The following is a 24,111-nucleotide window of genomic DNA, read 5'->3' as shown; positions in this document are numbered from 1 at the left end:
CAGCTGGGTCATGCAGCAAGACAATCATCCAAAACACACAGTCAAGTCAACATGAAAATGGCTAAAAAGAAACACATTTGAAGTTTTGGAATGAATGGCCAAGTGAAAATCCAAACTTAATCCCAATTGAGATGTTGTGGCATGACTTTAAATGAGCAATTCATGCTTGAAAACCCACAAATCTCTGTTCGGGATGGAAGAGTGGGCCAAAATTCCTCCACAGCGATTTGAGAGACTGATCAGCAACTACAGGAAGTGTTTTGTTGGACTCATTGCAGTTTAAGATGGCTCAACCAGTTATTGAGTGTAAGGGGGCAATTGGTTTTTCTCACAGGGACATTGGGTGTTACATAACTTTGTTTATGGAATAAGTATGTCATTGTTCACTTAGGTTACCTTTATCAAATATTAGGTTTTGGTTGAAGATCTGATAACATTCAGTATCAAAAATATGCAAAAGTAGAGAGAATTAGAAAGGTGTGAATATTGTTTCACAGCACTGTACATGCTTATTAAATCATTCCAGGAAGTCTGATGACAAGATCTCCATGGTCAGAAAATGTTAGAGAGCATTCTTTACCTACACTGGGTCACCCCATCCTAGGGAGTTTGTATGAGGGCCTCGTACTGCCACCCTGCCTGGCCCTCCCAACCCTTACAGGCGTGTAATGAGGGCTCCTACACTGCTGTTGACTGGATAGATAGACGGGATGATATCACACAGCAGATTAAATGATCAGTGGTTCCCCATCAAGCAGCTAGTGCTAATGGGAATAAGATGTGCCTGCTGATTCTCGGTTCTGCTGACATCACTTCTCCGATGTCTTTCAGCACACCTCATTAGAACACACACACACACACACACACACACACACACACACACACACACACACACACACACACACACACACACACACACACACACACACACACACACACACACACACACACACACACACACACACACACACACACACAGAGAGACCAGCCAAACAGTGGTAATAACATGTTGATCTTCTTTCAAATTGAACTTTCACCAACCAGGCAGCTTTAGATGCTGAGAGCAGAGCAGTGCAACTTCCATAGGCAAACATTGGCATTAGAATGAACCGTAATGAAGAGTGACTTTTAACTTGGCACCATCATAGGATTACACCTTTCCTAAGAGTCAGTTCGTCAAATGTCTGCCCTTCTAAAGCTTCCCCGGTCAACTGTAAGTGCAGTTATTGTGAAGTGGAAACGTCTAAGAGCAAAAACGTCTCAGCCGAGAAGTGGTAGGCCACACAAGATCACAGAACAGGACCAACCAAGTGCTGATGCGCATAGCACGTTAAAATCATCGGTCATCGGTTCCAACACTCACTACCGAGTTCTAAACTGCCTCTGGAAGCAATGTCAGCACAATAACTGTACGTCAGAAGCTTTATGAAATGGGTTTCCATGGCTGAGCAGCCTGCACACAAACCTAAGATCACCATGCGCAATGCCAAACGTCATCCAACATCAGTGCCCAACCTCACTAATGCTCTTGTGGCAAGTCCCCACAGCAATTTTCCAACATCTAGTGGAAAGCCTTCCCAGACGAGTCGAGGCTGTTACAGCAGCGAAGGGGGAACCAACTCCATATTAATGCCCATGATTTTGGAATGAGATGTTCGACGAGCAGGTGTCCACATACTTTTCGTCATGTAGTGTACGTCAGGCTTCTATCATTATCTGAGGTTCTCAGGTCCCCTGCAGCAGATACATCATGGGTCAATAATACTCAAACAGAAACGTGGAGATTGTGTTGATATCAACTCAAGTAGCCTGTGTTTGTACAGTATGTGTGTATATCAACTGACCTGTGTGTGTTACAGTAACTGTGTGTCTGTGTGTTCCAGAGCCACAGTGAGGAAGGGGATGTCATTCAGTACAGCGAGGCCCAGTGACTCAGCCTTATGGGACATCGCTCTGGAGTCTGGGAGAGTGGGCGCAAACACCATCTCTGCCGTGTGTCAGAGGAAAACCACCACCACTGGGAAAAGGTGTGTGTTCAAGAATGAGAGGTTCCTAGCCAACCTCTATTGAATTCAAAAGAATGAAGCTACAAATAGTTCTGAACATCTTATTGGTTACAAAACTGAGTGATTGCCAAATTTCTAAAAGCCCTACATTTTCCGCTTTCTTAAATGGCCTTCCTATGTCCTGTTACCACTGACTGATATAAGTAGTGAACGATTGTTGATGCTCAGCATGTGTCAAAGACAAGGGTTGAACAGGTTTATTATAGATTTCTGATATTTCTCCTTGTTAAAACATCAGGATTTATTTTAACCTTTAACTAGGCAAGTCAGTTAAGAACAATTTCTTATTAACAATGACAGCCTAGGAAGAGTGGGTTAACTGCTTTGTTCAGGGGTAGAACGATAGATTTTTATCTGTCAGCTTGGCGATTCGATCCACCAACCTTCAGTTACTGGCTCAAAGCTCTAACCATTAGGCTACCTGCCACCCCATCTCTTAAAATGGGAAGAAGGAACAAATTGCAAATCTAGAATTTTGATTGAGGAATAAAACTATTGAATTTCATCAGTTTCCTTGTTGGTGTGGTCATGGCATTTTTGCGACAGCCTGTTATTGTATGAAGCAGGTCTATGTTACATTGTGATGAATCACTCTCATTGCAAATAGACTGAAGGGACTATTCAAATTCCTCATTAGGGAACTATTTTAACAGATACAGTATATGTGACATAGTTATTTGCTTTAGGTAGTAATTCCCCTGATTTACATTCGATATATTATTATGAGACCCGGTGATTTCCCTGGTCAGGTGAGGTCATGTGGTCAGGATGGAATTCTGGGCCCTAGTTATAATCTCATGCAATGTGCACTGGTTTCCCGGACAGAGATCAAGCCTAGTGCTGACTAAAAAAGCACTCCCCAATGAACAATATTAATTGAAATAGACTATACGACTAACCTTTTACCTGGGAAACCAGCCCTATAACTACAAGGAATAACATACAGTAGTTGACAATGCAAAACAGTTGTTTGTAATCCTCTGAGATGATGATGATGACATCAGTAAGAACGTTAGTATTCCTGCTGTCTACCACAGTGGGGGAGGGATCAACTGGGTTAATATGAACACTTTAAAACCCTCAAACTCAACTCTGGACCTCGAAGCCTGTTCCACTGCATTTTTTCATTGTTTCCCTCTAATCGGGGCCTTCTTTAGATCTGGGATACCAGGTAGGTGCAATTCATTATCAGGTAGAACACAAAATTAGCAGGCTCTGGACCTCGTAGGGCAGGTATTCCCAGGGGTACGCGCAATGCTGTCGGGTGTACGAATACATTTTAAAAATGTGATTTATTTTTCTCTTCACATTTTCAAACAGTACATTTATATTTTCCAACGGGGCTATATATTTGTGTTTTTTTTTCTTGCCTGATTAGCCTAGTTTCACTGCCAAAAATAAAATGTAACCATCTAGTGTTTAGCGAAATAGCAACACAATGTCAAATACAGGTAGCCTAGTCAAATAATTAACATCCAATCATATTAACCGTTACTCTCTCACAGTAAACCTTCACTCTTGCGCAGACATTTTAGAAACTAAACATGACAACTGGAAAAATAAGCGACAGGAGTTTTTTGAGCGAGAATAAAGACTTTTAAAAGCAACAGATACCATTAATAAGAAAGGGCTAGAAGCGTCTTATATGGTGAGCTACCGAGTGGCTAGGACAGTCAAGCCCCATACTATTGTGGAGGACATAATTCTTCCTGCTGCCACAAATATGGCTGGGACAATGCCGGGGGAAAAGACCCAAAAAACTATACAGACAATTACTTCATCAAACAACACTGTTTCATGACGCATCAGTGACTTGGCAGGATATGTTTTGAAACAATTACTGCTTCACGTACATGCCAGTGAATTATATGTGTTACAACTGGATGAATCAATAGATGTGGCGGGCCTGGCACAGCTCCTGGTATATGTCCGTTACGTTTATGGGGGGTCAATTAAGGAGGACAACATGAGAGGATATTTTTAAAGTACTGGACAGCTTTGTGACATCAAATTGACTTTGGTGGTCAAGATGTGTTGGTATCTGTACTGATGGCGCAAAAGCCATGACAGGGAGACATAGTATAGTAGTAACGCGTGTGCAAGCAGTTGCTCCCGACGCCACTTGGGTACCCTGCAGCATCCACTGAGAGGCTCTTGCTGCAAATGGAATGCCTGACAGCTTGAAAGATACTACAGTGAAAATTGTTATCTTTGTTAAAGCAAGACCCCTGAACTCTCGTGTATTTTCTGCATTATGCAATGATATGGGCAGCGACCATGTGATGCTTTTACAACGTGCTGGTTATCAAGTGTCAAAGAATTGACATTTTTTTTTGTAATTGAGTGACAAGCTTAAAGTTTTCTTTACTGACCATAATTTTCACTTGTCTGACCGCTTGCATGATGACAAGTTTCTCACACGACTGGCCTATCTGCGTGATTATTTTCACCTGCGTGATCTGAATCTAGGATTACAGGGACTCTCCAAATCAAATCAAATCAAATTTTATTTGTCACATACACATGGTTAGCAGATCTTAATGCGAGTGTAGCGAAATGCTTGTGCTTCAAGTTCCGACAATGCAGTAATAACCAACAAGTAATCTAACTAACAATTCCAAAACTACTGTCTTACACTTGTGTGTATAAGGGGATAAAGAATATGTACATAAAGATATATGAATGAGTGATGGTACAGAGCAGCATAGGCAAGATACAGTAGATGGTATCGAGTACAGTATATACATATGAGATGAGTATGTAAACAAAGTGGCATAGTTAAAGTGGCTAGTGATACATGTGTTACATAAAGATGCAGTAGATGATATAGAGTACAGTATATACGTATACATATGAGATGTATAATGTAAACATTATATTAGTTGCATTGTTTAAAGTGGCTAGTGATATATTTTACATAATTTCCCATCAATTCCCATTATTAAAGTGGCTGGAGTTGAGTCAGTGTGTTGGCAGCAGCCACTCAATGTTAGTGGTTGCTGTTTAACAGTCTGATGGCCTTGAGATAGAAGCTGTTTTTCAGTCTCTCGGTCCCAGCTTTGATGCACCTGTGCTGACCTCGCCTTCTGGATGATAGCGGGGTGAACAGGCAGTGGCTCGGGTGGTTGTTTATGGCCTTCTTGTAACATCGGGTGGTGTAGGTGTCCTGGAGGGCAGGTAGTTTGCCCCCGGTGATGCATTGTGCAGACCTCACTACCCTCTGGAGAGCCTTACGGTTGTGGGCGAAGCAGTTGCCGTACCAGGCGGTGATACAGCCCGCCAGGATGCTCTCAATTGTGCATCTGTAGAAGTTTGTGAGTGCTTTTGGTGACAAGCCGAATTTCTTCAGCCTCCTGAGGTTGAAGAGGCGCTGCTAAGCCTTCTTCACGATGCTGTCTGTGTGGGTGGACCAATTCAGTTTGTCTGTGATGTGTATGCCGAGGAACTTAAAACTTACTACCCTCTCCACTACTGTTCCATCGATGTGGATAGGGGGGTGTTCCCTCTGCTGTTTCCTGAAGTCCACAACCATCTCCTTAGTTTTGTTGAGTGTGAGGTTATTTTCCTGACACCACACTCCGAGGGCCTTCACCTCCTCCCTGTAGGCCGTCTCGTCGTTGTTGGTAATCAAGCCTACCACTGTTGTGTCGTCCGCAAACTTGATGATTGAGTTGGAGGCGTGCGTGGCCACGCAGTCGTGGGTGAACAGGGAGTACAGGAGAGGGCTCAGAACGCACCCTTGTGGGGCCCCAGTGTTGAGGATCAGCGGGGTGGAGATGTTGTTGCCTACCCTCACCACCTGGGGGCGGCCCGTCAGGAAGTCCAGTACCCAGTTGCACAGGGCGGGGTCGAGACCCAGGGTCTCGAGCTTGATGACGAGCTTGGAGGGTACTATGGTGTTAAATGCCGAGCTGTAGTCGATGAACAGCATTCTCACATAGGTATTCCTCTTGTCCAGATGGGTTAGGGCAGTGTGCAGTGTGGTTGAGATTGCATCGTCTGTGGACCTATTTGGGCGGTAAGCAATTTGGAGTGGGTCTAGGGTGTCAGGTAGGGTGGAGGTGATATGGTCCTTGACTAGTCTCTCAAAGCACTTCATGATGACTGAAGTGAGTGCTACGGGGCGGTAGTCGTTTAGCTCAGTTACCTTAGCTTTCTTGGGAACAGGAACATTGGTGGCCCTCTTGAAGCATGTGGGAACAGCAGACTGGTATAGGGATTGATTGAATATGTCCGTAAACACACCAGCCAGCTGGTCTGCGCATGCTCTGAGGGCGCGGCTGGGGATGCCGTCTGGGCCTGCAGCCTTGCGAGGGTTAACACGTTTAAATGTTTTATTCACCTCGGCTGCAGTGAAGGAGAGTCCGCATGTTCTCGTTGCAGGCCGTGTCAGTGGCACTGTATTGTCCTCAAAGCAGGCAAAAAAGTTATTTAGTCTACCTGGGAGCAAGACATCCTGGTCCGTGACTGGGCTGGTTTTCTTCTTGTAGTCCGTGATTGACTGTAGACCCTGCCACATACCTCTTGTGTCTGAGCCGTTGAATTGAGATTTTACTTTGTCTCTATACTGACGCTTAGCTTCTTTGATAGCCTTGCGGAGGGAATAGCTGCACTGTTTGTATTCGGTCATGTTTCCAGTCACCTTGCCCTGATTAAAAGCAGTGGTTTGCGCTTTCAGTTTCACCTGAATGCTGCCATCAATCCATGGTTTCTGGTTTGGGAATGTTTTAATTGTTGCTATGGGAACGACATCTTCAGCGCACGTTCTAATGAACTCGCACACCGAATCAGCGTATTCGTCAATGTTGTTGTCTGACGCAATACGAAACATATCCCAGTCCACGTGATGGAAGCAGTCTTGGAGTGTGGAATCAGCTTGGTCGGACCAGCGTTGGACAGACCTCAGCGTGGGAGCTTCTTGTTTTAGTTTCTGTCTGTAGGCAGGGATCAGCAAAATGGAGTCGTGGTCAGCTTTTCCGAAAGGAGGGTGGGGCAGGGCCTTATATGCGTCGCGGAAGTTAGAATAACAATGATCCAAGGTTTTGCCAGCCCTGGTTGCGCAATCGATATGCTGATACAATTTAGGGAGTCTTGTTTTCAGATTGGCCTTGTTAAAATCCCCAGCTACAATGAATGCAGCCTCAGGATGTATGGATTCCAGTTTGCAAAGAGTCAAATAAAGTTCGTTCAGACCCATCGATGTGTCTGCTAGGGGGGGAATGTATACGGCTGTGATTATAATCGAAGAGAATTCTCTTGGTAGATAATGCGGTCGACATTTGATTGTGAGGAATTCTAAATCAGGTGAACAGAAGGATTTGAGTTCCTGTATGCTTCTGTGATCACACCACGTCTTGTTAGCCATAAGGCATACGCCCCCGCCCCTCTTCTTACCAGATGATGTTTGAAAGATGTTTGTTTCTGTTGGCGCGATGCCATAACTACAATCAATGTGCAGGACAACATTGAAGCTATGATTAAGGAGTTGGAGCTCTTTCTGTCTGCATGAACTTGGACAACACACACGTCTTTCCTTCTTTGTATGATTTTTAGTGTGCAAATGAACTCAAGCTTACGGACAATGTCAAATGTGATATAGCGAAGTACCTGAGTGAGCTGAGTATGCAATTACGCAGGTATTTTCCCGAAACGGACGACACAAAATACTGGATTCGTTATCCCTTTCATGCCCTGCCTACACTTACCGATATCTGAACAAGAGATCCTCATTGAAATTGCAATAAGCAGTTCTGTGAAAATGTAATTTAATCAGAAGCCAATGCCAGATTTCTGGATAGGGCTGCACTCAGAGTTTCTTGCCTTGGCAAATGACACTGATGCCCTTTGCAACCACATACCTATTTGAGATTGGATTCTCGGCCCTCACTAGCATGACAACTAAATACAGGCACAGACTGTGTGGAAAATGATTTAAGACTGAGACTGTCTCCACAATACAACCCAACATTGCAGCGTTATGTGCATCATTTAAAGGACACCCTTCTCATTAACCTGTGGTGAGTTATTCACAATTTTTGATGGACAAATACGGTTTTATATGTAAGATGGCTAAATAAAGAGCAACATCGAATAGTGTGTGTGTGTGGCAGGGTTTAAATGATGGCAACAAAAAAAGAGAGTACACAGCTGGAGGTTGAATGTTTGAAGGGGTACAAGGACTAAAGAGTTTGGGAACCACTCTCGTAGGGTAGGAGTTGAATACCCCTGGTTTAGAATGTCTCTTCATTATGTGATCTTGTCATCCCCCATCTTTATATCAGACACATTTTGTTAGTGACAACTCATGTCCATTTGTCAATTGTTATTTTGTCATTAAAGGCATTTGATCTATGTACTCAAGTGATGTACACAAGTCACTGCTGCCAATAGATTTGAGTTGCTGTATTATTCATGTATGTATTTAATTGAAAACATTCTGAGAAGTTGGCACCATAACTGTATATGACACTTAATTTTTTCTCATGGACACATGTAGAATTGTAACAGGCCAGGTAACGTGGATGTGTAAAGCATCAAATCTACAGTATTTATTGATGGACTGGACATGTTGCCTTTAGAGGACAGCATCACACAGCATCACGTGTCACATTATCAAAAATGTACCGTCAACAAGGAACATGCTGCTATCACAGCACTACCTGATCCAGATGGCAAAACAGACCTCTGCCCAGCAACCTCCCAGCACTTGCTCTCAGACTCAGACACACATACACACACTTTCCAACCCGGCTCAGCGTGCCGCCCGTCCGACCCACTTATCTGTAATCATCAGTAATCATCAGTGCGTTATCCGGGCTTAAGCACTGGCCGGCTTGCTCCAGGGAAGATTAGGAGCCCAGATATTCCAAGTCCCAGCAGCTGTATTAACTAGAGAATAACCAGTGAACACCCAGGCGGGTGGACAGAGGTCGTCCCCCCCATGCATCCACTCTGGAACTGATGATAGGAAGCTATACAGGCTGTGACCACCAAAGCCCTCAGAGGGAAAATGTACACTTCTTTTCTCCTCTATTCCTGTCTAGTAGTAATTGAGTGAAATCATGGTGAAAATGGTCCCAATGAACCACCAAGACTCCTGTCCAATCCCTTTTATTGAGAAAGAATTGAATGTTGAGCAAAGCTATCTAGAGGTCCTATCTGAGCATTAGAGATGATGTCAAGGCTCTGACTGGTTTAAAAATCCTTAGGAGTCGATTGAGTTACCAGTGCGGCCGTCAAAATCCATCCGTTTAAGAAGGAGATATCAGTTTTTTTTTAATGGGCTGCATCTCAATCCACCACATCCGCCTTTAGATACTCTGCTGTTTGTCAGACCAGGAGACGTTCCGAAAATCGGTCTTCTCACAAAAACGTCTGTAGCTTTGTGATTTTGCCTTAAGGCTAACATGATCACTCTATGGAAAGACGAGACTCTCACGAACACGATGCTATTCTCCGGGACTCGTCTGAAGGTAACCCGGTACCGGGAGTATGGAAGTAGTTTTATACCAACAAAAAAAGGGGATAAATATGTGTCCCAAATAAAATATATTTCCTAAGCTTTCTTATAACTCCGAGATATAGGACAGACACTTCAAACTCTATTTTGACATTTGTGAATATGTTAGCAACACATTGAATATGGGCTATCGTAGTAAAGGTAAAGTTAAATATTTGTATCTTTTTTTCTAATTATTATTTTATACATACAGGGGTCCTAAAATTCTAAATCAAATAGCTCAATAGTATGACCATTGAAGTGATGTTGACATCTGCTAGGTTGGAGGAACATGAACAACTATGATACCCAAACTATGACTGTCAACACTTACCTAAACTACAGTATAACCAAAGTGTAGATTAAACCAGGATCGTTTTCATAATATCACTGGGACTTTGAATATGCATGTTAGATCTTGTTGATTGCAGCATTCATGTCCATTCATGAGCTGTGAAACATTGTATTGAATATGATTTTGTGAAAATCATTAGAATGCAGAACGGGACTGTAACTCTCTTCCAGGATTGTCAGGGGTCTGTTGGAGGTATTGCAGCTTGACTTTGAGACCAAGGAGTTGACTGATCAACAATCAGAGAGCCAGATGATCACATGGCGTTTTGAGACAGGAAACATCAAGGATGTCGGCATCATGAGGATCTATACCACTCAGAGAGACTACGTGGGTCTGGCACCACTGGTCATGGTGAGGAGTGTGTGTGTGTGTGTGTGTGTGTGTGTGTGTGTGTGTGTGTCAAATCACATTTTATTTGTCACATGCGCTGAATACAACCGGTGTAATGTGTGTGTGTGTGTGCATGCTCATGTGTGTGCTTGAGTGCGTGCGTGCATGTGTGGCATTTTATTACTATGTGTGCATGCATATCTTTGTGTATGCCAGTTTGTATGGCACAGCAGCAGCTGCATTAACAGTAACACCACCACTGTATTATCCCTGCAGCTTAACTGTGAGTTGAATTAAACTCCCCTGGACATGCAACTAAGTGTAGGCTGGGTGTACCATCATTTTACCTCTATTGTTCTCTCATCGGGTTTGATGTTTTATGATGGCGATAAAGGAACAATAAAGCGTGTGTGTAAATGATTGGGAGAGCCCTGGACAGGGGATGTCGGGGGGGGGGGGGTGTTCATTGTTGACCGACTGAGTGCCAGCTCCCTTGGCCTCTAGCTTTGATCAATTCTGTCCCTGGTCACACTCTCCCTCAGTCAGTGTTAATGAAGTTGACGTTCATTGAGAGGATCAAACGGCTCCCATAGGTAGGAATGGACCATCTTTTTAATGAAGCCACAATGCATATTGATTTATAAAATGTCTCCCTAAGTATGTACTAAGTACAGATCTGGATTGTCAGAAGACGCTAATACCACCTGCAAACTTGTGACCGAAATCAAGCACACTTCCATTAGGTTTGTGAGTACTTTACACATTCACAGCAGTGTTTGTGCCACAAATCCCATTGAATTGCTTCAGTACAGTAGGTTTGTACCAATAGTCAGTTAGGTTTGGGTGACTTTCAGAGGCAGAACTAGAGCTTGTCCTTTCTGAATTGCGGTCAGCAGCTGTTGTGCTGTGCTGCTGAGTTTAGAACAGCTGACAGGCTGCCCTGCAACATCTGTCGAGTGCTTCAGTTAAATCTACACCAGGCCAGGGCATACAGTCTTCAGCCACTGTATCCACCCCTACAACTCCTAGATTAGGAAGACATTTTATTAGAGAGCATCACGGCCAGAAAACTGTTTTGAACCAATGTTCAAAGAGAGGTGCTACAAGAGAGATTGGAGCTACAAGAGAGAGTTCATCAGTCGTGGATCAACGTTGACTTGTCTTTTCATTTTGAGAAGTTATACCTAGCAGTTAAACACAATAAACAGTACAAGGTAATGTGTGTGCATGTGATTGTGTGTGGGCATGCATTGGTGCATGCATGTGTATGTACAGTACATGCCAGTTTGTGTATGTATTTGTATGATAATCTGCCTGCCTGCCTCACACGGTCGCTGTGTCCTGTCTTGCCCCCTTGTAGGACAGTGATGTGCTGAACACAGCTGTTCTGACTGCTAAGAAGGTGTCTGTCCCAGTCAGGACTCTGGCTGTGGAGGCTGACGGCTCCGTCACTGATGTCACCAACTACACCAACTGCAGGTCCACTGATGAAAACGTGCTGAAGGTACAGCATTGGAACCCCTTTTTCAATATTGACTGTCTCCCTGTGTTGCAAGATAACAAGTTGGGTATGGGCACCCACAACACAATAAAAACTCATACAAAACCATAGTTACACATCAATTAAAAACAACACCAAATCCTCCTCCACAGTAACTAAACACAACAGACTCTGAATACCCCATATACTCATAAACAGATCAATATTGTTAACCAGTAATAGGCTGTCCCCAAATACTGTTCATTCGGGTCTTCCATATTGCTAATTTAGCTGCCCCTAACACATAATTAAGCAAAATAACTACACCCCTTCGACTAAACCTGTACTTTAGACCAAATATAAACAGTTGGGAAAAGAAAACCTCTCCCAAAGCTGAGAACCAAGAAGTGATCAGGTCAATCATCCCGACCAATCTGGGACACAGTAAAAACAATGTGCCAGAGTTTCAGACCCAGCACAGAAAGGACACCCTTCCCCAACTGTTGGATCCAGGTATATCAGATGCATAAAGGAAACCCTTCCCCAACAGTAGGATCCAAGTATACCAGATGCATAAAGGAAACCCTTCCCCAACAGTAGGATCCAGGTATACCAGATGCATAAAGGAAACCCTTCCCCAACTGTCGGATCCAGGTATACCAGATGCATAAAGGAAACCCTTCCCCAACTGTCGGATCCAGGTATACCAGATGCATAAAGGAAACCCTTCCCCAACAGTAGGATCCAGGTATACCAGATGCATAAAGGAAACCCTTCCCCAACAGTAGGATCCAGGTGTACCAGATGCATAAAGGACACCCTTCCCCAACAGTAGGATCCAGGTGTACCAGATGCATAAAGGACACCCTTCCTCAACAGTAGGATGCAGGTGTACCAGATGCATATTGGTGGCTATGGCTCCATGTATTATCCTCCATTGGAGGTCAGCTGTCCTCTCTTCATTAGGCAGTTTGTGAAAGAGGCTCTTCAAAATGCCACATTCCTGGTGGCGTGCAGGCCTACGGGACTTGACAAGAACTCTCCAAGCCTGCATAATATACTCATAAAATGGAGTCAGGCCAGGCAAATCACCCCCCTCCCGCTATAAGAGGAAAAGGTGCTTGTCTTAGCCCAAACAGCCCGCTCTCCTCATCAATGTGTAGGCTGTGTCGACCCAGCTAGAACCGTCACAGTACAACAGTCTCTGGGCTGCTTGAAGACAGAAAGCCATGATCCTGGAAGAAATGTCCACCAAACCTTGCCCACCCTCGTGCAGTGGCAAGTTCAGGGCTAAAGCTTTAATCCAATGTTGTCCAGACCAGAAGAAATTGACAAGGGTCCTCTGAAGCTCTTGTATCAGACCCCCCCGGTGGCTGTAAAATCATTAGTCTGTGCCACAGGGTAGAGGCAGCAAGATTATTAGCTACCAGTACCCTTCCCCTATAAGACAGCTGGGGTAGCAACCATTCCCACATTGACAGTCTGGCACACACTTTCACCAATACACCCTCCCAAAACATGACATCATGTAACAACTTAACATTAAAATACCAGTAATATGATGACCTTAGTGGACAGGACAAGTGAATATCAACAGTAACAATATGGTGATCAGAGAAACCCACAGGAGTAATGTCACACCTTCCAACCCTATAACAGTAGTGATCAGATACATACAACCTGTCTAACCTTCCAACCCTACTACAGTAGTGATCAGATACATACAACCTGTCTAACCTTGCTGCAATGACACAAGGTTGCTTCATTAACTTTTAGCCATGTGTACTGCCTAACTTTTGCATTCCTTACTCTCTACACATCAGAAAGCTCAAACTCAGTTAATAGACCAGACAGGCAAGTTGCTGACTGCAGGTGAGGTTCTTCAGCAGTGCGGTCAACAGTAAAATCTACTGTACAATTCCAGTCCCCCCCCTAAAACCATGCACCCCTCTTGGTCACACTGTCTTAAGGTTTCCTTTATTTGATCAAATACAGCAATACGCCCTGTACCCTCATTAGGAGCATAAACATTAAAAAACAAATTAAAAAAAACATAACATCCACCTTGACCAATAAAACCCATCCCTTGACAATCTCTGTTGTAGATACCACATTCACCCCTTAGCCTGAGGAAAACAAAATTGCCACCCCAGCACTGAAATTAGTACCATGACTGAGTGCATGCCGCCCCTCCAACCACATACCCCAGTCAACCTCATTAGCCTCATCACTGTGTCTCCTGTAGAAAAACTACATTAAGCCTTTTCTGTTTCATTACTTCTAAGACCCAAGCCCTCTTATTCCTGTCCCTGCCCCCATTAATATTGAGAGAACCTTTCCTTAGTACCTCCATATAGAAAAGAGAAAGGAAATGCAGAAGAAACCAAAGAGAAAATAGACACCCTATGAGGCATGATCATCGTTTTAATTTTCTATTGTTTTCCCACTACCTTTTGCTGCTGTGACAGCAGTAACACATTTCCTCAAGTGAAAATGCTTCTTCACGTTCAACTGGTCTAACCCCACCGTCTTCTGTAACATCACAGCTGACCTCACAAACGTATCAATGTCAAAACAAATCTGCCATTTTGACAGATTTCCTAAAAGTCTGATCCAGTCTGATCCAGGAACCCATTTACCTCCACTAGTTTTTAAATCGAGTTGTGGACCAGCTGCTATCATATCAAGAGAGATATCCATATCCTTCTCCTGATCCTCCTTAACTGAGGCCACAGACCACTGACTCCCTTCTACCACATCCCTCTCAATACTCCCCACTTGCACCCAATCACTCGTACCAGGCATCTCCTCCACTACCTGGGAGACTAGCCCCACCTGCACCCCCTCCTGTACCCCAGCACTCATACTGGGCACCTCCTCACCAGTCTGAGAAAATGGCTCTTCAGATCCATCCTTACCTTCTACAGCAATATTTTTCTGCTGCATAACATTTCCCTCTGGTACAAGTTGCAACTCCGTGCCCTCAACAGGACAACATGTTCCTCAGCAACAGGTGCTTGTGGGGCGGCAGTGTAGCCTAGTGGTTAGAGCGTTGGACTAGTAACCGGAAGGTTGCAAGTTCAAACCCCCGAGCTGACAAGGTACAAATCTGTCGTTCTGCCCCTGAACAGGCAGTTAACTGTTTCTAGGCTGTCATTGAAAATAAGAATTTGTTCTTAACTGACTAGCATGAGCCATATACAATCTGTAGTCATACTTGACCACCACGGCTTTATTCATCCATGACGCATAAGCAACATTCTCATCTCCTACGGCGACCAGAAACTCCTCCACAGGGACAGTAGCTTCAGTAACACACCTAAAGCTGTGTCGTAGTCATCCCCGCCAAAAAAGCCTAAAGCTGTGGGGTCGCCATCCCCGCCAAAACCAGGGTAATTTTGACACGAAACACAATATACTTAATTCTACCACAACAACTAAATAAAAATAATGATAACCTTAATAAAATACATAGGAAGAAAAGAAACTCTACACAACACTCGCACTCACTCACACAATTCCCAGCATGCACCAAACACGAGAGAAAGAGAGTCTTTTCAAGGTAAGCCCTGGAACTTTATCCAGTTTCTTTCATATCACTCTCTCTTCCCGATCAGTGACCCCTCTTAGAGTAAAGCACCTCACTGGGTCAGGATAAAGGATGATCCCCGAGCATGGATACATTTCTATACACATAAACACAGGTACAGTAAAGATGGTTCCACAGCATGCTCTTTCTCTCTTCTCTCTCTCGGCACTTAGATGGATAAGCCTACAGTATGTGACTATGGGCACAGGGACCTCACGTTTGATAGAACGCTTGCTAACCACTAAAATAACTCCACATGGAGAGGTTGTGTTCTTTAACTCAACCCCCCCCCTCCCCCAGGTGTCGGATCGATGTGACTATGTGTTTGTGAATGGGAAGGAGACGAGGGGGAGGATGAGGATGGTGCTCAACTTCACCTACAGCTACCTGAGCGCCCAGCTGGAGATGAGTGTGTGGATGCCCCGCCTCCCTCTGGTCATCGACGTGGCTGACCCCGAGCTCAGCCAGATCAAGGGCTGGAGGGTCCCGGTGGCCGCTGGCAACAAGAGGTATGGTTTTGTTTGTTTACAACTCTCCACATATCGATGTCAGTAGAGCTTTCGTCTCGGTCAATGCTATTTTTTAAAGCCATAGTACAGAATGGGAGCGCTGATGCCATGACCTGCCTGAGTTTGGCTTTCATTACATTTTAAAGAAGGATTTAATAAATTGTGAGTTGTACAAACGTCATAAAAAATCATCACAAGAGCTACTGGTAGTGACCCACTGCATAGTGACAAAGGATGAAATCAAAGAACATTAAATGTAAGTAGGATTTCACAGAGCTATACCCAGAATCCTAAACCCCTAAACCACAAAATAGTGTTTGTTTACCAGCCTCATAAACTAGAGCTGTGCTGTTCAGACAGATAGATGAATTCATAAATGCAAGCAGTGCAGTAAGTACTATGACAGAGAGGGTACGGAATGGAAATCCCCCAGCTTACCAGCCTTGCCTAATGCATATTACAGAGAGACTCTATAATAATCAACTATAATCACATCACTGTTAGTTACATAAGTGTGTTATGCCCTGTAGATGGGACTGTATAGACTTGCTCTCAGAAAACAGGTCAGTAGGGTCTCTCTCAATACTGAGTGTCGTACCGCTGCCTGGTTCTCACTCAATACACTGACGTGGATGGATGGATTGTGTAGGGTGCTGTTGTTTTTCTCTGGAGATATCTTAACATGGTTATGGGTGGTTTCAGAGCCAGCTACCCAAGTCCATTTAACCCTCAGTTATTTTTTGAAGACGTCTGTCAGTTCTTGGTTTAAGTATACTTAAGCAATGAGGCACTAAGGGGTGTGATATATGGCTAATATCGTCTCATATACACACGGGTGGGTGGTTGGGTTGAGCTAATTAGCACCCAGTATCAAAACTACCCGGTTTACACAATTTATAAAATTATGTTTTGTCTTGTCTTGTACTCTGGTCATAGCAGTAAATCCCCTGTGTCTCTGTGTGTGTGTCTCAGGACCAGCTGGGACAGTGAGGAAGAGGAGGAGATGAGGAAGGGCAGGGGCTGCATGCTACAGTACCAACACACTGTGGTTAGGGTGCTCACACCCTTTGTAGCTGAGCCGTCGGACCCAGCTCCAGACCCCATGACAGGGAAAGTGGGGGGGGCTTTGGAGAGTTTCCTGGGGACAGACTGGCAGGTGGATGTCACCAGGCTGGTGCGTTACTCTTTCAGGGTGAGAGACCCAGCTATAGCCAGACTACAGGCTGGGACTGTACTGCAGGGACGCGCTGCAGGGACCACAACACTTCAGGTAATGTGTTTGTATGCATGTGTACATACAATGCCTTCAGAAGGTATTCAAACCCTTGATTTTGTCCACATTTTGGTGTGTTACAGCCTGCCTTTAAAATGGATTCTATTGAGATTTTCTGTCACTGGCCCACACATAATACCCCGTAATGTCGAAGTGGAATTATGTTTTTTTTTTTATTATTACACATTCTATTAAAATGAAAAGCTGAAATGTCCCCGCGCGGGACGGTTGAACCAACGTGCGCTAATGTCATTAGCATGAGGTGAGACTGACAAGATTTGGTATGGGTCCTCAAAGCCTCAAAAGGTTCTACAGCTGCACCGTCGACAGCATCCTGACTGGTTGCATCACTGCCTGGTATAGCAACTGCTCGGCCCCTGGCCGCAAGGCACTACAGAGGCACTACAGAGTGTTGTGCAATCCAGGACCTTGGTGTCAGAGGAAGGCCGAAAAAAATTGTCAAAGACTCCAGCTACCCAAGTCATAGACTGTTCTCTCTGCTACCACACAGCAAGTGGTACCAGAGCGCCATGTCTTGGTCCAAGAGGCTTCTAAACAGCTTCTACCCCCAAGCCATAAGACTCCTGAACATCTATTCAAATGGCTACCCAGACTATTTGCATTGCCCCCCCCCCTCTCTTTTATACCACTGCTCCTCTCTGTTATCATCATCTATGCATAGCCACTTTAATAACTCTACCTACATGTACATATTACCTCAACTAACCGGTGCCCCCTCTCATTGACTCTGTACCAATATGAGCAGCAGTAAAATAACAATAGTGAGACTATATACAAGGGGGCCTGTATATAGTCTCACTATTGTTATTTTACTGCTGCTCATTAATTACATGTTACTTTTATTTCTTATTCCTTTACGCATTTTTTAAACTGCATTGTTGGTTAGGGGCTCGTAAGTGAACATTTCATTGTAAGGTCTCCACCTGTTGTATTTGGCGCATGTGGCTTATACAATTTGATTTGATTTGTAAGTAACAAGAACATTTCCCAGGACATAGACACATCTGATATGGGCAGAAATCTTAAATTATTGTTAATCTTACTGCACTGTCTAGTTTACAGTAGCTATTACAGTGAAATAATAGCTTGCTATTGTTTGATGAGAGTGCACAGTTGTGAACTTGAAAATGTATTAATAAACCAATTATGCACATTTGGGCAGACATGATACAACATTTTGAACAGAAATACAATGGTGCATTGGATCAGTCTAACACGTTGCACATACACTGCTGCCATCTAGTGTCCAAAATCTAAATTGCGCCAAAGCTGGAATAATACATTGAGGCCTTTCTCTTGCATTTCAAAGATGATACAAAAATATATTTTTAAAATTATTTGTATTATCTTTTACTAGATCTAATGTATTATATTCTCCTACATTCATTTCACATTTCCACAAACTTCAAAGTATTTCCTTTCAAATGGTGTCAAGAATATGCATATCCTTGCTTCAGGTCCTGAGCTACAGGCAATTAGATTTGGGTATGTCATTTTAGGCGAAAATTGAAAAAAGGGTCCGATCCTATTAACTTGAATTTTGAATGACTACCTCATCTCTGTGCCCAACACATACAATTATCTATAAGGTCCCTCAATGGTGAAGTTATTCATTACAATTTGGATGGTCTATAAATACACCCAGTCACTACAAAAATAGAGACGTCCTTCCTAACTCCGTTGCCAGAGAAGCCAATGGTGATGGATGGATCAACAACATTGTAGTTACTCCACAATACTAACCTAAATGACAGAGTGAAACCAAGGAAGCCTGTATATCAAAAACATATTCCAAAACATGCATACTGTTTGCAATAAGGCACCAAAGTAAAACTTCAACATATGTGGCAACTTTATGTTCTGAATACAATGTGTTATGTTTGGGGTAAACACAACACATCACTGAGTACCACTCTTCAGGGTGGTGGCTGCATCATGTTATGGGAATGCTTGTCATCGACAAGAACTAGGGATTTTTTTTATCATAAAAAGAAACGTAATAGAGCTAAATCAAATCAAATGTATTTATATACCCCTTCGTACATCAGATGATATCTCAAAGTGCTGTACAGAAACCCAGCCTAAAACCCCAAACAGCAAGCAATGCAGGTGTAGAAGCACGGTGGCTAGGAAAAACTCCCTAGAAAGGCCAAAACCTAGGAAGAAACCTAGAGAGGAACCAGGCTATGTGGGGTGGCCAGTCCTCTTCTGGCTGTGCCGGGTGGAGATTATAACAGAACATGGCCAAGATGTTAAAATGTTCATAAATGACCAGCATGGTCCAATAATAATAAGGCAGAACAGTTGAAACTGGAGCAGCAGCACGGCCAGGTGGACTGGGGACAGCAAGGAATCATCATGTCAGGTAGTCCTGAGGCATGGTCCTAGGGCTCAGGTCCTCCGAGAGAGAGAAAGAAAGAGAGAAAGGGAGAATTAGAGAGAGCACACTTAAATTCACACAGGACACCGAATAGGACAGGATAAGTACTCCAGATATAACAAACTGACCCTAGCCCCACGACACACATACTACTGCAGCATAAATACTGGAGGCTGAGACAGGAGGGGTCAGGAGACACTGTGGCCCCATCTGAGGACACCCCCGGACACTGCCAAACAGGAAGGATATAACCCCACCCACTTTGCCAAAGCACAGCCCCCACACCACTAGAGGGATAAGCACAAGCCAAATCCTAGAGAGAACCTGGTACAGTCTGCTTTCTAACAGACACTGGGAGACAAATTCACCTTTCAGCAGGACAATAACCTAAAACCTGAGGCCAAATATACACTGCCGTTGCTTACCAAGACAACATTGAATGTTCCTCAGTGGCCTAATTGAATCCCAATTGGTAATTCAACAAAATGTGGAAAAAGTCAAGGTTTTGAATACTTTCTGAAGGCACTGTATGTGTCTGTTTGTATACTAATGTGTGTGTATGATGTTGCAGGTGATGTCTCCTCTGTCTGACTCGATCCTGGCTGAGCGGATGGTCAGGGTTCTGGATGACAAAGTGAGCGTGACAGAGCTGGGAGTGCAGCTGGTGTCTGGCCTCTCTCTGTCCCTCCAGCTCAGCCCAGGGAGTAACAGGGCCATAGTCGCCATGGCTACCACACAGGAAGTCATGCAGAAACCCAAGCAGGTAACTAGCTGTAAAATAAAACCTGTATTAAACCTATTATGCAAAATATAGAACTTCCAATATAATACTTTTTCCAAAGAACAAGCCCCAACACATTGTGCCATTCAGAAGCTGGGGCACTGCTAGAAAACTGTACCCTCAAAACCCTTCATAGATATTGGGCAGGAAAATTAGTAATTTCACAGTGTAACCTGGTGGTCCAGTAGCATATGTTTTGTCCCTGTGATTTCTGTGTGTGTGATTTAATGGTGTCCACAGCTCAGGCCTGTAGTACAGTGGCCACGCTGTGAGTCAGGCAGGGAGCACGCACACAGTTTAACAGCTCACACATTAGCCGGGCAGTATGCCCATTCAAAACCACTTCCCAAACTGAGCGGGGAAACCATTAGGCAGTTGTCCATACTTCATAGCCAGCATTATGACAGCCCTGTGCTGCCTTGGGGCCTGGTGAACCGCTAGCTTGACCCAGTCAATACTCAAGCTATTAGAATGGAGCTCGCGCACATGCCCATTTGTTTCTGTGATGGGCTGTGTTAATGTAAAATTCTGGGCTATGCATAATGTATTTCCCCTCAGAATATAGGCCAGGCCTCTTGCTTTAGTCATTCATATCAGTTTACAGCTCTCTGGTTCTATGGTCACTGGACTGACTTGTGGTGGGGGTAATTACCCACATTGCGCCCTCTGGTGGCTATTGTAAACAGTGTTTTTTATGCATCTACTGTATATTGATATTGATCCCCTGTGGTTAAATTGAGTTTCAAAGCATGATTTGATAGGACTGTGGTGTGTGGTACTATAGCCGAGCTAATTATAAAGAGATTAACAGAGGCAGTTCTTAGATACCAACAAAAAGATGGATTATCTAAAATGGCAACCCAACCGACGAAACACTGAGGCAGGAAATTAAATAACTGTAGTATTGTGAACCATTGGGTTGCTTGAGGATCAAGATACAGAATCAGTTCTGCTCCTGATTTACCACCTACTATTATGCATTATCACAAGATATATTTATGAGAGGGAATATTTGGAAATAAATTGATGAACAAAACTTGGGGAGAATATTGATTCCATTGTTGCATTTTGTCCTATTTTGGTTTTCCGTTGTCCTCTCCTGATCCAGTCTCTGTATTGTCTGTCCTTAGGAGGCACTGGTCAGCTGCTGGGTCCAGTTCAGTGATGGCTCAGTGACTCCTCTGGACCTCTTCGACCGCAGCGTCTACTCCCTGACTGTGACTTCATGGGACGAGAGAGTGGCGACTGTGCGCCGGACCCCCCAGTCAGCTTTTATGGTGGCGGAGGGCGAGGGTCAGGGGGCGCTGGTGAAGGCAGAGCTGAGGATTTGTGAGGAGTGCCAGAAGTCCAAGAGAAAGAGCAAGCTGGTGGTGGGCAATGGGCTTCTCAGGGTCACTTTCCAGATGGGCAGCAGGCCCGACGGAGGGGACACTGGTGGGGCTGTTGCTGAGTATGGCAATGATGGTTCAGAGTCAGAGGGAGAGCCTAAGCCTGTTGTGACATTACCATGGGAGCCCACAGCAGTCGTGGCATCACAACGAGAGCCTGAGCACATTGTGACCTCACCACAGATTCTAACTGAGGGGGGCGGAGACAGACGCTCGTTCAGGAGCACTGTGCCAGACCTCCAGGAGACCATCATGACTGACGCCACCACATCATCTAGCAGGGCTCAGGAAGTGGCTGGAGGTGGCATCTCCACCATCAGCACCACTACCACCAACACTGACAGTAGTACCACCACCATGGGCAAACCTGGCACTGACAAACCTCTGATGACTGGCAGACCTGGCAGGGATAGAACCCTGGGAAGAGGACAGGGGCTGAGGAGAGACTGGGGAAACCTGGTGGAAAACCCAAACCAGAAGAAAGAGCTGCCCAAAGCAGAGGCACCACCTCAGAAAGAGCAGCCCAAGCAGTCCAAGCCACCGCTGGTGGTGGAGAGTGACCTGGTGAGGACATTTAGAGCCATGTCAGACCTAGAGATCGGTATCTTCGTCCTGGTGGGGGTCTCCGTGGTGGCCATCCTGGCCTTCCTGCTAAACTGCACCTCCTATAACCTCTGCTTCCGGGCCCACAAGACCCCCATCCAGGGCAACCCTGATCCCAACAGCCCTAAGGAGCACAGGAATGACTGGGTGTCGCTGGGAACCACCACGGGTCCCCAAGTCTCCACGCTCAAGCGGGAGAACCACCGCTCAATGGAGTCCAACTGCAGCCTGCAAAGTCACAGCTCCATAGATACCCACCGGGCCCTGGAGAGCAGTCTGAGTATGAGTGCTATCCCAGAGAGGACAGCCACCCTGGGCAGGAGGACCAGCTCCCAGCAGGTTTCCGCCCTGGACACCACTGCCCAGCGTTCAGCCACCCTCCTACCCAAGCCCACCTGCAGCGATCCACTCCACTCCCCCACCAGCAAGAGGAACCAGGTCCAGTTCACCACCTTCACCACGCTGGACATTAAGCACCTGGCTGCCCTGAAGAGGAACGAAGTGGACTTTAACTGGCCCAGTCAGGCTGGGGGAGCAGGGGAGCCTCAGGGGCCCCTACCTGACATGCCATGGCCTGTAGTCAGACCCCTGTGTGAGCCAAAGTGAGATTCCACATGGGTTTTGTGTGTGTGTGTGCGTGCGTGCGTGTACATGCATTTGTGTGTTCTGAACCTGTTTAAGTGTATAAACTGTGTAGGTAGAGTATACACATAATAGGTGTATGGACACTGTCATTCCATTATATCACACATATTATGTCACACATATTATATCACACACATGAACAATTTACACACATGACCAAATTACCAAATGAATGACCAGACCTCATTAATATGGGATGGTAAAAAATGTATATTTCTACAGATGATTGTTTACACTGTTTAAATGCAGTTTAATAATGTTTCATTTCCTTTCGCTTTTATACATTTGTATGACTCCTCCACAAAATAGCTTCAGATTTCACTTTGTACCAGTTGTTAGGGTAATTGCAATATGAAAGACATTATTTGTAGTTGGTTATATACTTTCCAGCCTTTGTATATTTGTATGATTCCTCAACAGAATAGTTTAAGAGTTTGTACAATTGGTCAAAGAAAATGCAATATTTATGAATATTATTGGAAAATGATTTTATACAGACCACCCTTTTGAATGGACATTTATTCAAATTGTATGTGCTATGCAAACACAGTTCATGGTCATGTAGAGTTTGAATTGAATATTGGCACAAACTAAACAATGAAAATACCTCTGCTACAAGAATTGTCTTGGGGGAACGAGTTCTTCCATTTGAAAAAAAATAATAATATATATATATATATATAATCTTGTCCTCAACACAGAGCAATACAGAGCAATATATTTTAAAAGAGAGGAATATTTCATGTGTAAATGAAGACGAATGGTGCTCTGTCTGTGCAATGATGTTTTGATGTTCAATTCCTATGAGATGAACCAATAAATTACTGAATGAAGGACCAAATGGATGGTTTGGGAGCAGAATTTCATCAGTATTGTCTTCCACCATTATTCCTTTTTATTTAAAATAATGTGATTATTTTCATATTCAAAACACATAATAATGGGTGAAGTTGTCCAAAATATACTTTGTTTATTACTATAAAAGACAATGGAAATTGTGAGATTCCCTGAGCTTTGGTTTGTTTCTGGATGTCATGTGGCATACAGTACAATATGTCAGTGGCATCAGAAGAGTAGGTCTTGCTGCAGAGGTCCCCTCTATGTGGCCTGTGAAATGAAGGAACTTTTCACTCCACTTTGATACAAAGTGATTTTCATAGCAGGTTAGGTGGGCATTTTCGCTAACTCTTTTC

At 44.2% G+C, this 24,111-nt stretch overlaps 1 protein-coding gene across 1 annotated transcript in view; it reads left to right on the top strand.

The window, feature by feature from the left end:
* The window catches only part of LOC135544514 (transmembrane protein 132D-like), a 46,379-nt gene extending 22,615 nt beyond the window's left edge, over positions 1-23,764 (top strand). The window contains exons 3-9 of the mRNA XM_064972185.1: positions 1,884-2,027; positions 10,090-10,270; positions 11,610-11,753; positions 15,619-15,827; positions 16,800-17,097; positions 20,073-20,264; positions 21,413-23,764. Coding sequence (XP_064828257.1) covers positions 1,884-2,027; positions 10,090-10,270; positions 11,610-11,753; positions 15,619-15,827; positions 16,800-17,097; positions 20,073-20,264; positions 21,413-22,879 — 2,635 coding nt within the window. The 3' untranslated portion in view covers positions 22,880-23,764. The remainder of the gene's footprint in view (positions 1-1,883; positions 2,028-10,089; positions 10,271-11,609; positions 11,754-15,618; positions 15,828-16,799; positions 17,098-20,072; positions 20,265-21,412) is intronic.
* Positions 23,765-24,111: the final 347 nt, after the last annotated feature.

This window comes from Oncorhynchus masou, chromosome 8 (assembly GCF_036934945.1).
Source record: "Oncorhynchus masou masou isolate Uvic2021 chromosome 8, UVic_Omas_1.1, whole genome shotgun sequence".
Taxonomy (NCBI): domain Eukaryota; kingdom Metazoa; phylum Chordata; class Actinopteri; order Salmoniformes; family Salmonidae; genus Oncorhynchus; species Oncorhynchus masou.
The sequence above is the reverse complement of the archived record's forward strand: the minus strand, read 5'-3'. Positions and strand labels throughout refer to the sequence as shown.